Source organism: Macaca fascicularis, chromosome 16 (genome assembly GCF_037993035.2).
Source record: "Macaca fascicularis isolate 582-1 chromosome 16, T2T-MFA8v1.1".
NCBI lineage: Eukaryota > Metazoa > Chordata > Mammalia > Primates > Cercopithecidae > Macaca > Macaca fascicularis.
This window is the reverse complement of record NC_088390.1, coordinates 68,140,979-68,155,632: the sequence shown is the minus strand read 5'-3', so window position 1 is coordinate 68,155,632 and position 14,654 is coordinate 68,140,979. Positions and strand designations below refer to the sequence as shown.

General features: G+C 39.2%; 1 protein-coding gene across 14 annotated transcripts in view; it reads left to right on the top strand.

Moving 5' to 3' along the window:
• The window catches only part of CDC27 (cell division cycle 27), a 67,771-nt gene that overhangs the window by 9,687 nt on the left and 43,430 nt on the right, over nucleotides 1-14,654 (top strand). For 11 of the 14 annotated variants that reach the window (XM_074020054.1, XM_074020052.1, XM_074020049.1 and 8 more), the window contains 2 exons: nucleotides 8,636-8,783; nucleotides 10,660-10,785. Coding sequence is in view for 10 of the 14 variants with exons in the window: in XM_074020049.1 (XP_073876150.1) it covers nucleotides 8,636-8,783; nucleotides 10,660-10,785 (274 nt within the window). In the remaining 4 variants the exon portion in view is untranslated. The remainder of the gene's footprint in view (nucleotides 1-8,635; nucleotides 8,784-10,659; nucleotides 10,786-14,654) is intronic. The other 3 variants (XM_074020050.1, XM_065531807.2, XM_065531806.2) reach the window with 1 other exon arrangement.

Here is a 14,654-nt window from a genome sequence, read left to right as displayed (position 1 = left end):
ATTCCCAGATTAGTCCACATAAAGCTGTTTAATCCACATTATTTATGTGCCTGATACAATGCTTGGCACTTGGAAAGTTGCTCAGTAAATGTTAGTTTCTTTCAGTATAGAACCTAACCATTCTGTTTAACCATATTGTTTTTTTTGAGTTGGAGTCTCACTCTGTCGCCCAGATTAGAGTACAATGGTACAATCTCTGGCTCAATACAATCTCTGCCTCCCAGGTTCAAGCAATTCTCCTGCCTCAGCCTCCCAAGTAGCTGAGATTACAGGCATCTGCCACCACGCCCGGCTACTTTTGTGTTTTTAGTAGAGACAGGGTTTCACCATGCTGGCCAGGCTGGTCTGAAACTCCTGACCTAGTGATCCACCCGCCTCAGCCTCCCGGAGTGCTGGGATTACGGCTTGAGCCACCACGCCCAGCCTCTGTTTAACCATATTTATATGAGGAAAGATTTTAGAATTAATTGTAGTTAAGAGCAGATACTGTCCTGGCTCAATAATAACAATAATTTTATCATTTATTGATTTCCTACTGTATACTAGGTACTCTAAGTATTTAATATTAGTTACTAATTTAATCTTCAATAATCCTGTCAAATAGACATTGCTATTGCCATTTTCCGGATGGAGAACTGAGACTAATGTCCACAGGCAGTAACTAGTAGATCTGTCTGATTCCCCTTTACCAAGGGTAGCAAATACTTACCACTTCTCTGATTTGCAACCATAGTAGCCATCACTAATCCATTATAGTATTCATTCCCACTGAACCAACCTCAGAATTCTTGGCAACATTGTTTTCTTGGCTGGACAATATCAGTTGATATGCTAGATGTTACCTGTTTGCTCAAGGGCCTCCTATGTCACTAGTAGCAGTTTCTATATTTGGAGAAAGACATCCAGCAAGGCATGAGGCTAAAGCAGTTGATGGTAGGATCTTCTGTAAGTCAAATTCTTGAAATAATTTCTCAGTTTCACTGGTTCTTTGTTGCACATTTGTCTTTCTCTCAAGATTTATAGTTGGCCTGAGACTGTGGGATCAGAAAGAAACAACAGCAGAATGATATAAGAGAGAATATGGGATACAGAGGTGGGTGCATCACCTGAGGTCAGGAATTCAAGACCAGCCTGACCAACATGGAGAAACCCCATCTCTACTAAAAAATGCAAAATTAGCCAGCGTAGTGGTGCATGCCTGTAATCCCAGCCACTCTTGAGGCTGAAGCAGGAGAATTGCTTAAACCTGGGAGGCGGAGGTTGTGGTGAGCTGAGATCGCGCCACTGCACTTCAGCCTGGGCAACAAAGCAAGACTCCGTCTCAAAAAAAAAAGAAGAAAAGAAAAGCGAATCTGAACTCAGATACTCATTTGCCATTTCATCTTAATCAAAAGTCATTCTGAGCCTTATTTTCCTTATCTTTAAAATAGAAGAGAAATGTCTGTTAGTTTTAAGGACTAAATACAGTAAAATATATAAAGAGTCTGCTGTAGTTTCTGGCACATAGAAAGTCCTTTACAGGTTCCCTGTCTCCCCTAACATATCCTAATACAGTGACTTTTCAGGGTTTTGTGGTGTTTTTTTTTCTTTTTTTTCTTTTTTTTTTTTTTTGAGACGGAGTCTCGCTTTGTGGCCCAGGCTGGAGTGCAGTGGCCGGATCTCAGCTCACAGCAAGCTCCGCCTCCCGGGTTTACGCCATTCTCCTGCCTCAGCCTCCCGAGTAGCTGGGACTACAGGCGCCCGCCACCTCGCCCGGCTATTTTTTTGTATTTTTTAGTAGAGACGGGGTTTCACTGTGTTAGCCAGGATGGTCTCGATCTCCTGACCTCGTGATCCGCCCATCTCGGCCTCCCAAAGTGCTGGGATTACAGGCTTGAGCCACCGTGCCCGGCCTTTTTTTCTTATTTTTATTTTTATTTATTTATTTATTTCTGAGATAGCCTGTCACCCAGGCTGGAGTGCAGTGATGTGATCTCGTCTCACTTCAGCCTTGACCTCCCAGGCTCAGACAATCCTCCCACCTCAACCTCCCTAGTAGCTGAGATTACAGACACATGCCACCATACCCGGCTAATTTTTGTATTTTTGAGGACATGAGATCTCACCATGTTGCCCAGTGCAGTCTTAAACTCCTGATCTCAAGCAATCCTCCCACCTCTGCCTCCCAAAGTGCTGGGATTATAGACATGACCCACTGTGCCTGGCCAGATTTTTTTACCCTTGTTAGATATGATACAGTCTAATATTTTCCATTGAGTGGTTTTGTTATTGTTTTAATGTAGGCTGATAATCACTAAATTGACTTCACAGTCCACTATTGAGTTGAGATTTGCTGTTTTGGAAAAACTCTGTCCTAATTTTACCATCTCCCTCCAGTAAATTCCCTTCCCCCATTGTAAGCATGTATTTTTCCTTCCCACCACCAGTACCTGATCCCCTTGACCAAGGTTTTTCTCCTTTGTTAATTAACTGTTAAGAATGAATAGAAATAAGTGCTATAGAACAAATAGAAATAGTGTTAGACTATGAGGAAAAAAATACATTAATGCAGCTACTATGATAGATCTTTGGAGATATATATGTGTGTGTGTGTTTGTGTGTAAAAGAGTTATGTTCAGAAAATCAACCAGACATAAGTTGTGTGTGCATTTTTTTCATAAGTAATAGCTATCTATGGAACTCTATGAGACTAAGAGGATTGTAACTAGTGAAAGGAAAAGAAAGAGAAACAGCTGAAAACCTTGTGTCAACATGTATTCCTAGGTTATTTTGAGGGTTCTAGCCCAAAGTTCAAAATTGCTTAAGATCTAGTGTTTTATCTTAAATTAATGTGGGTTTTACATCCCACACTGCAAAATGTTTTTGTTTGTTTGTTTGTTTGTTTGTTTGTTTCAGACAGGGTCTCCCTCTGTCACCCAGCCTGGAGTGCAGTGGCCCAATCTCGGCTCACTGCCTCCCAGGTTCAAGCAATTCTCCTGCCTCAGCCTCCTGAGTAGCTAGGATTATAGGTGCCCGCGGCCATGCCCAGCTGATTTTTGTATTTTTAGTAGAGACAGGGTTTCACCATGTTGGCCAGGCTGATCTCAAACTCCTGGTGTCAAGTGATCCGCCCTCCTCGGCCTCCCAAAGTGCTGGGAATACAGGCGTGAGCCACCGTGTCTGGCCTTTATTTTTTAATATCAGTACTTTTTAAACATTTTTTTTAAAGTCAGGATCTCCCTATGTTGCCCATGCTGGCCTCAAACACTTGGGCTCAAGCGACTCTCCCAAGTAGCTAGGAATACAGGCACATGCCACTGCGCCCTGCTTGAGTACATTTTAAATGACCGTAAAATTGTTCACCAATTTTCTGCCTGTCTTAGTGATTAGTGGATAAGATGTATAGATTGCATTGGGTGTATCAATTTTAGTAAATTAGGCTCAGTGGGAGAGAACTGAACCAGAGTAAAACGTTCAGCATCTGTTTCTTTTCTATTAACCAGGATACTGAGAGCCCAAACTCACAGAAATATATGCGTACAAATGGCAACATACAAAAAAACTATTTACCAGATTGTGTTAAGATCAATATTAAAGAATATCCAGAATTCTACTAAAGATGTGGAATAATGTATCATTTTTAGGCCTTTATTGATCCAAGACTCAACTATTTTCATTGAATTAACATGGATGTTTCACAGACACATCAAACTCAATATATTCAAATCTAACCTAAGATACCACTAACTGAATTTTCCTTATCTCCCCTTCCCTGCCTATTCCTTTTCCCCTCCCAAATCTATGTTCCTTCTTAAAACCCTTCAGAGGTATCTAATTGTTGTAAGGATCTGTTGCTAAATCTTTACACAGTTTACAAAGCCCTGCACAATTTGGCCATCTTTTTTCTCCTCATATATTGCCATTTTCTGCCTCAAACACTAAGGAACCTTTTAAAACTTCTTCCAGCCGTCTTTTATTTGTGGTCTTTTTACTCTAAGCATGGTTTTAAAATACTTCACAGTACTATTAACCCCATCATTAACAACAGTTTTGTATAAAACCAGTTAGTATTGAAATGCAGGATGTAAATAAATATAGAAAAGATAAACATTGAGAATAGTGTTAATATGCTAAAGTTGCATATGTGGATGAAATGTTCAACAGTAGAAATGACTCTGAACAACAGAATGAATAATGTAATAAAAGAAACGTACAGCCTCCATACAAATGAAAACAGCAAAAAAAAAAAAAAAGTTAATGATGAAATAGAATTACTTGAGCATGTGGCTCAGTGACACTTATGTACCCCCTGCATTAATATCAAATATCTACTCAGGTATTGTAAATTTAAGAGAAGGCCAATAATTAAAATAATAGCACATACAGCCTTCACTATGTGTCAGATGCTATCCTAATTGCTGTACATGTATTAAGTCATTTAATCCTAACAGCAACCTTTAAAGGTAGTATCATAGTCCTTATTTTACAGATGAAAAAAAAATGAAGGTCAGAGAAGTTAAGTAGCTCCACCCTAAGTCATAGTTAGTAAGTTAAAGTGCCGGAATCTGAACCCAAGCAGTCTAGCTTCACATTTGGTACTTTAATACACGTGCCATACTGCTTATAGTTGATTTTAAAACTTAACAGATAATCAATTTGTTTTATTATTTTTTTTCTTCTGAGACAGAATCTCGCTCTGTTGCCCAGGCTGGAGTGCCGTGGCACGATCTCGGCTCACTGCAACCTCTGCCTCCTGGGTTCAAGCGATTCTTGTACCTCTACCTCCCAAGAAGCTGAAATTACAGACATGCACCACCATGCCTGGCTAATTTTTGTATTTTTAGTAGAGACGGGGTTTTGCCATGTTGGCCAGGCTGGTCTCCAACTCGTGGACTCAAGTGATCCGTCCACCTTGGCCTCCCAGAGTGCTGAGATTACAGGCGTGAGCCACTGAGCCTGGCCCAGATAATCAATTTAAAACATATGTCACTAATCATAGAAGGTTCTATAGGTTCTCTGCCATTAAATACACACAGCATCAGAGTTCATGATAGGGTAGCCAGCAGAGTACTCTAACCTCTGAGGGCTTCTCTGATATTTGTGTAGTTTATCAAGGCTAGGTAGAGAACACTTACCTCAACAAATTGTAACTTTGTCAAAACTGGTCCATTTTAGAAAAGCTGCTTATTTAGATTATACATCAGTATGAAGAAGAGGTGTCTATCTGGTTTAAAAGCATCGAAGGACTAATTTGCCTTTCTATTTGATGTAAATGTATCTGGAGGATGCAAGGTTAAACCCCTCTTAATTGTTTTGGACTTATATTCAAAAGACCTTTCCAATTTTGAAGCCAAACCTGTTTGTAAGAAGACGAACTTCAGTAGTGTTGCTACAACTTCTTTATGTATTTATTTATTTATTGAGACAGAGTTTCGCTGTTGCCCAGGCTGGAGTGCAGTGGCGCGATCTCGGCTCACTGCAACCTCTGTCGCCCGGGTTCGAGTGATTCCTCTGCCTCAGCGCCCCGAGTAGCTGGGATCACAGGTGCACGCCACCACACCTGGCTGACTTTTGTATTTTTAGTAGAGATGGGGTTTCACCATGTTGGCCAGGCTGGCCTTGAACTCTTGACCTCAGGTGATCCTCCCACCTCGGCCTCCCAAAGTGCTGGGATTACAGGCTTAATTTGTTTGTTTTTTCACTTTAACAGTACATTCTGGAAATCTTTCTGTGTCTGTATTTTTCATCACATGGACATAGCATAATTTAACTAGTACATGATTGATTTCTCAATATTACTTTAAGAGTGACTTAATGGAGTCAATGCTAACTTCATTCATGATTATGAAACATATTATGGACCTTATAATTCTAATCCCATATTTTAATTAAGTCTGTAGAGAAAGGATGGTAAATAAGTGGCATGCCAATAACTGTTTCTGGACCCTGTTATTTTGATCCCTACACTTAGTAGCTAGGCCATGATCAGCCTCAAGAATTTTTCTGAACGTGGCATTTCAGACAGTCATTATCCATTAGTTGGAGTTACTGTTCCAGATGAAATCTTTGGCCAGGCGCGGTGGCTCAAGCCTGTAATCCCAGCACTTTGGGAGGCCGAGACGTGTGGATCATGAGATCAGGAGATCGAGACCATCCTGGCTAACACGGTGAAACCCCGTCTCTACTAAAAAATACAAAAAAAAAAAAACTAGCCGGGCGAGGTGGCGGACGCCTGTAGTCCCAGCTACTCGGGAGGCTGAGGCAGGAGAAAGGCGTGGACCGGGGAGGCGGAGCTTGCAGTGAGCTGAGATCCCGCCACTGCACTCCAGCCTGGGCTACAGAGCGAGACTCCGTCTCAAAAAAAAAAAAAAAGAAATCTTTGTCGATCCTATCCAGTAAATATGTTCTGTGCTTTTTAGATTTATGGCTGCTTACCACTGGTTCATTAATTGTGTTTGGGGTACTGTTGTCTTTTTCTGCTGCCAAGTTACTTGTGAGGAGCCTAAGAAACCACCCATGTCATAACACTTCAGATTGCTCTGGATTTACTTCATTATCTGACAGTTTCATTACTTTTATTTATTTATTTATTTATTTATTTATTTATTTTTTAAACAGTCTCACTCTGTCACCCAGGCTGGAGTGCAGTGGCACGATCTCAGCTCACTGCAGTCTCTGCCTCCTGGGTTCAGGCGATTCTCCTGCCTCAGCCTCCAGAGTAGCTGGGATTACAGGCATGTGCCACCACGCCTGGCTAATTTTTGTATTTTTAGTAGAAGACGGGTTTCGCCATGTTGGCCAGGCTGGTCTTGAATTCCTGACCTCAGGTGATCTGCCTGCCTCAGCCTCCCAAAGTGCTAGGATTACAGGCATGAGCCACCACTCCTGGCCAGTTTCATTATTTTTAAGTTTTGCCTAAATCACCAATCCATATTCCCATTTGAACATATAATTTTTAAGTTATTATGCTTCATAAAGCTAATTGCAGTATTACACTAAAATTACACACGCACACATACACACAAAAAGAATAGTTGGTATTTTATGTTATTAGGGAATTTTATTGCCATGAAAGTGGACCTACACATAATCAAATATTTGTAAACAATTGAGACAGCCTTACTATGACTGGGAGTTAAACTAGTTTGTGGGAGCCATTGTTTATTGGTATAATCAATAGTTTTTAAAAACTTACAAGGTGAAAAGAAACCAGACCATTGTAAAATCTAGAGGAAATCCAATTTTCTAACTTAACGTAAATTAGAAGTTGTAGCTCAGTAAAATTAATAGTTTATTCCTATTGCAGTGAGCGACCCATTCTTTTTTCTTTCTGCACCTGCAGCACTAACACTACTGTACATCTCATTAAAACACATCTGCCAAAATTTCTTATCATTTACTATTTATTATTTTTTACACTGTGGTTTCATGAAAAACCAGAAGATGGACCAGAGAAAAAGGGTCTGTTGGTTTTTGCTTGTGCATATCTGTGACAAAAAACTTAGAAATAAAATTTCAAATTACTTTTTTATCCAAAATCTTAGAATGATGTTAACTGTTTAGAAAGATGTGGCAAGTTTGTCTTGTACTTTACAACAGTGGTTCTCAAACTTGAGAATGCCACTGAATCACTTGAAGAGTTTGTTAGCCATGTAGATTACTGGTTCCTACTCCCAGAATTACTAATTTAGTGGGTATGAGATGGGACACAAAAATTTTCATTTCTAGAAAGTTTCCAAGTCATGCTGATACTGGTACAAGACCACACTTTGAGAGCCACTGGCTTAGAAGATCCTTCAGCTCACTGGTATTGTTACACAACCCATTTTTAGAAGCACAGTTTTGTGGTTGTCCCTCTCTTTCCATCCTCTTTGTTGTTGCCTCTGTAGACCCTCATCTGGATTGTGGGGATAGAAGTGAAGTGATGATCAATTTGGTAGAGACAGACTAAATAAGGGTGAAAAATGCCACATTGCATTAAGAAGGCAGGGGTCATTTCCTAATGTAAAAAGAGGGGACAGATTGATAGACAACTCAGCTCTTCCCATTATAATGTAATTTAATTATTGATACTATACAAGTCTGTCAACTGAATGTTAAAATGCTGTGAGCAATCACAATTTATAATTTTTATCTTAAATATAATTTAATGTATATTTGATGTTAAAGCAAAACAAGTGTTTTTTTTTCAATCTGGTCTTTTTTAAATGTAGAAATTACTTCATATTGGTAGTTAGATTTATTTACACTCAGGTTTCTCTTGCTAATGAAATTTGACTTCTATCCTCCCAAAAGATTTATTAGAAAAATATTACCTAAAAACAAGATCCTTTACTGGCAGTCTGTTTTTAAAGGCAGGGGTATTTGTGTGTGTTTGCTTTTCTTAAATATTTACAGAGAATACCATGATTGTCTTCATTGTATTATTTCCTTGGTTTCTTATAGAGAAAAGTAATCAAGAGCGAAGGAACTAACTTTGCTATAAACAAACTGTTTCTCCATAATTCAAATTTGAATTAATAAGTGATTGTTTTGTGTTAAAATAGCAAGCCTAATTTTTTTTTTTTTTTTTTTGCTAAACTTGTTTATTGCATGATAAACTGATTATCATTCAAGATACTGAACAATAGCCTTTTTTAAAAATGTCTGTTTTTAGTACACTCAGAAGAAGCCTTGTTTTTACTGGCAACCTGTTATTACCGCTCAGGAAAGGCATATAAAGCTTATAGACTGTTGAAAGGACACAGTTGTACTACACCACAATGCAAATACCTGCTTGCAAAATGTTGTGTTGATCTCAGCAAGTAAGTTTTAAAATATTTTCTAGCTATTTTGTTTTACTTACACTGTTGAATTTTGGATAAAATTCTTTTCAGATTAAACTCTGATTCCCTTTCTTCCCTCTTTTTCATCTATTTCAGTAACATTTGAAATGTTTGCACTGCTGCCTATGCTATTATTTATATTATGGAGATTTTGTTGTTATGGTAATAAATAGAGTTTAACTCTGGAGAAACTTAAGTTACAACTGATTCTTATTGGTTTCTTAAATGATCACAAATATTTCGTTTTCTTTGCTTTCAGTGTTAGACCAATTTGAATAAGCCTAAAAACCCACCAGTTCACTTGAGATTAACACCCTTGTGTTTAGGTGATTGTAGTTTCCTTTTTAAGATCATTTTGTTGAGTACTTCTTTTGTACATTATAGTTAAACCAAGTCAGCTGTCCCTATACCAAATTTGGAGGCATTTAGAGATACAGATAGTTAGGTTCTGTTAAATTATTTTCTGTACTGTAAGAGATGGAATAATGGTAAAAGGGACTAAACGGTCACATGTGTAAACGGTGTTAGATATTTGTAAAAGCCTGTATGTATAATTGGCTTGTAGGTTTACAAGGGGGGAGATACAAGTAAGTCTCACCATAGATTGATCAATAACTATATTATCTGTCCAGTGACTAATTGATGACTTTTTAATTAAAGCTAGCTCAAATATCTGAAATTTCTGAGACATTTGTTATTGAATTATTTTTAAATTTCAAAGATCCTAATGTTGAATTCTTAAAAATCTTTCTTATGTAATTTGCCAGTTCCTTCTTTTTTTTCTTTTTTTTAGAGAAAGGGTCCTGCTCTGTTGCTCAGGCTGGAGTGCAGTGGGGTGATCATGGCTCACTGCAGTCCCCCATCTGGGCCTAAGCGATCCTCCCATCTCAGCCTCCCACGTAGCTGGAGCTGCAGACACGTGTCACTACACCTGGCTAATTTTCTTATTTTTTGTATAGATGTGGTCTCACTATGTTGCTCAAGCTGGTTTCGAACTCTTGGGTTCAAGCTATCCTCCCACCTTGGCCTCCCGCAGTACTGGGGTTATAGGCATGAGCCACTGTGCCTGGCCTAAGTGTGCAATTTTTAATTAAAATATGTTAGTCTTGTTTAATTTGCATATACATTTCTATTTTAAGGAAGTAAAAAGGACCACCATGTTTGTTAATGAAGAACATTTATATTTTCTCCCCCAGTATAATAAGCATCTTCTGTGCCTTCTGACATGAGTAATGAATATGTTGCTCAGACTGGATTTGTACATACAGAGACTAAATGTAACTGATTCTGTTTTTAACGGTAAAAGTGAAATTTTAAGATCATAAATTTCCAGCCTCTCAAATAATTCTAAGTACGTGTTTGCCACTATCCTAATTTAAAAAAAAATTTTTTTTTACAATAAACAAATTTTCCAGGTGCAGTGTCTCATGCTTGTGATCCCATGAGATGAGAGGATTGCATGAGCCCAGGAGTTTGAAACCAGCCTGGTCAACATAGTGAGACCCTGTCTCTACAAAAAATTTAAAAATTAGCTGGGTGTAGTGGTGTGCACCTGTAGTCCCAGCTACTCACTGATGCAGGAGGATCACCCAAGTCCAGGAATTTGAGGCCATAGCGAACTATGATTGTACTACTGCACTCTAGCCTGGGTAACAAAGTGAGAACCCATCTCTTTAAAGAAAGAAAGAAAAGGAGAGAGAGAGAGAGGGAGAGATGAAGGAAGGAAGGAAAAGAGAGAGAGAGAGAAAGAAAATTTGTGTCTCCATAATTAAATGCACTTTGGTAATGAAGAATATGTTTATATGAACTGCTTTTTATATTAGTTTTTAAAAATCTTTAAATTTGTATTTTAAAGGCTTGCAGAAGGGGAACAAATCTTATCTGGTGGAGTGTTTAATAAGCAGAAAAGCCATGACGATATTGTTACTGAGTTTGGTGATTCAGCTTGCTTTACTCTTTCGTTGTTGGGACATGTATATTGGTAAGTAAGAAAGATTCAAACTGTCAGAAAAGCATTTCCGCACAAGAATGTTTTATAGTTTAAAAAACCTATGTTGATCGGTGTTTATCAAATATTACTTGGCTGAGTAGTATATAATCTTATTTTACGACCTTATTAAAATAGCAGAGATGTTAATCTAATTTTAGATTCTCCACTTAGCCTTACTGATAATAGCTATAGCAGCCCTGCCTAACAATTGATCATACATGTTAGGTTTTTTTGTTTGTTTGTTTGTTTGTTTGAGATGGAGTTTTACTCTTATCATCCAGGCTGGGGTGCAATGGCACAATCTCAGTTCACTGCAACCTCCACCTCCCGGGTTCAAGTGATTCTCCTGCCTCAGCCTCCCAAGTAGCTGGGGTTACAGGTGCCCGACACCACGCCCAGCTAATTTTTGTAGTTTTGGTAGACAGGGTTTTACCATATTGGCCAGGCTGGTTTTGAACTCCTGACCTGAGGTGATCCACCTGCCTCAGCCTCCCAAAGTGCTGGGATTACAGGTGTGAGCCACTGTGCCCAGCCCCGTGTTAGTTTTTTTACCTTGGGTGAAAAGAGTGTTTTTGTATGATCTACTGAGGAAATAGAAGAAAAGATAGCCAGGTGCATTGTCTCATGCCTGTAATCTCAACACTTTGGGAGGTGGAGATAGGAGGATCACTTGAGGCCAGGAGTTCAAGACTAGCCTGGGCAGGGTACCAAGACCCCATCTCTACAAAAAAATAAAAAATTAGCTGGGTGTGTTGGCACATGCCTGTATTCCCAGCTACTCAGGAGACTGAGGTGGAGGATCTCTTGAGCCCAGGAGGTTGAAGTTGCGGTGAGCTGTGATTGTGCCACTGCACTCCAGCCTGGGTAACAGAGCAAGACCCTGTTTCAAAAAAAAAAAAGAAGAACAACAAGTAACTCTGCCCATCTGCCCATGGGAATGCTTCCCATGTGTAAATGTTTTCTGTTGTCACTTCTTCCCTGTGGGGACTGGGGACTGCTTGTCTAAAGAACTAGGATAGCATCTGTTTTAAGATAAATTGAGGCTAGTTTGAATAGTGGTTGTTTTTCAAAACCTTGAAAATGTGTTTCTGAACGGAATACATTATTTGACTAAGTTTGGGGGCCCATTTTCAGGTGTAACAGTGGTATGTTTAGCCATTAATACCACTCTTTCAAACAGGAGTAACCAAAGACATAATATCAATATATTCATTTACCTTCAGGACTGAGAATAATGAATTTAGTTCATGCAACTATGATTCTTCTTGTCATTTAGTCAAGAAACTTTGAGATTCATTCCCATTATAGCTAAACACACTTGGCACTGGGAATATAAAGATAAATAACTCACAGTCCCCACTCTCAAAGGTTTATAGTAGAGTAGGAGAAGAGAAACAGTAAACAAAAGTTTGTAAGTGTGATATAGTGAAATGTATATATTTGGTCTTTGACCTCATTTCCTCTTATACACTTAGAAACTCCAAAGTGATATCTTTTTGTATGCAAACAAATTGACTGGTAGCTGGCATTCCCTGGGTAGCTTCAGGATAGGGGCTGGCAGCAAAAGATCAAGGCAGGATTAGAGGGTTGGGACTTTTCATCCCCACCCCCTAACCTCCCAGGAGGTGAGAGGAGCTGAAGATTAAATTTCACCAGTAAATTGATAATAAGATTATCACCAACAGCTAATGGTTTAATCAGTAATGCCTATGTAATGAAGCCTCCATAAAAACTCAAAAGGACAGGATTCAGAAAGCTTCCAGAAAGCTGAACACATGGAGGTTCCTGGCAGGTGGCTTGCCTGGAGAGGCCATGGAAGGTCCACACCCCCCTTTCCCCATGCCTCACCCTACGCACTCTTCATCTCTATCCTTTGTAATATCTTTTATAAGTCAACTGCTCTAGCAAGTTCATCAAACCTGAGTAGAGCGTTGTGGGAATCCCAATTTATAGCTAGTTGATCAGAAGTTCCTTAGGCCCAGACTCGTGACTGGTTTCTGAAGGTGAGGCAGGGCAGTCTTGAAGACTGAGGCCTTAACCTGTGGGACCTGAGGCTGTCTACAGGTAGATGGTGTCAGAATTGAATTAGCGGACATTCAGCTGGTGTTTGGTGCTTGGTGTGTTTGGGGGGAAAAAAAACCCAGACATTTGGTCACAGAAGTGTTCTGTGTTGATGATTGTTATTGTTGAGAGAGAACAGGAAAAAACAAAATGTTGCTTTTTCCACACTCAGAGTTAGTTTTTATTATCACATTAAAAGTTCTGTCATAAAATTTGAGCAGTATATTGTTCAAATGAGAGAATAATTAGTCCTGCCTGATTAAGAAGGGGGTTATGGTAACTAGGAAAGACTTGATAGAAAAAGTTTGACATCTCATATCTATACAGTGACTTCAGAGGAAAATAGATGTTTGAAGACTACAAATTATTTGAGAGGAGTGATGTACAAAAACAGGAGGGTAGACAATTTATGAAAGAAGTTGTCAAAATTTTAATAAGGAATGTTGGAGAAATAATCCTAAAGAACATCATATTTTTATTTTTAGAAAATTAACTAAAATGAAGTATTATAAATATTACTCTGTTTAAAAGAGTTGCATTAGATGATAAAAAGTCACACATGGATAAGAAAATCTCAAAACATTTGGAAATTAAACCACCTCATCAAGACCCACACCAGAGTGTCTATGCAGAGGACCCAGGCTCCGGCTGTGGCTACAACATAGGACTTTTATACAAGAAAAATAAAGTGAATTAAGCCTCAAAACAAAACAAAACAAAAAACCTGATCATTTATGCTATATTTAAAGCATTTAAATCACTTTCAGAATTACCACTGGGAGTGTTATATTAAAAATTAAGGACAAGTGTGGTGGGTCACGCCTGTAATTCCAGCATTTTGGGAGGCTGTGGTGGGCAGATCACTTGAGCTCATGAGTTGGAGACCTGCCTGGGCAACATGGCAAAACCCCATCACTACAAAAATACAAAAAGGCCAGGTGCGGTGGCTCCCACCTGTAATCCCAGCATTTTGGAAGTTCAAGACAGGTAAATCACCTGAGCCCATGAGTTCAAGACCCGCCTGGGCATCATGGCGAAACCTGGTCTCTACAAAATATGCAAAAATTAGCCAGATATGGTGGTGCGCACCTATAGTTCCAGCTGCTCAGGAGGCTGAGGTAGGAGGATGGCTTTAGCCTAGGAAGTAAAGGTGGCAGTGAACCAAGATCATGCCACTGCACTTCAGCCTGTATGATAGAGCCAGACCTTGTCCCCCACCAAAAAAAAAAAATTAAGAATGATTAACCTCTACGCAAATAAACTAGAAAACCTAGAAGAAATGGATAATTTCCTGGACACTTACACTCTCCCAAGGCTAAACCAGGAAGAAGTTGAATCCCTGAATAGACCAATAGCAGGCTCTGAAATTGAGGCAATAATTAATAGCCTAGCAACCAAAAAAAGTCGAGGACCGGATGGATTCATAGCCGAATTCTACCAAAGGTACAAGGAGTTGGTACCATTCCTTCTGAAACTATTCCAATCAATAGAAAAAGAGGGAATCCTCCCTAACTCATTTTACGAGGCCAACATCATGATACCAAAACCTGACAGAGATACAACTAAAAAAGAGAATTTTAGACCGATATCCCTGATGAACATCGATGCAAATAAAACCGATATCCCTGATGAACATTGATGCAATAAAATACTGGCAAACTGAATCCAGCAGCACATCAAAAAGCTTATCCACCATGATCAAGTGGGCTTCATCCCTGGGATGCAAGGCTGGTTCAACGTATGCAAATCAATAAACATAATCCAGCATATCAACAGAACCAAAGACAAAAACCACACTA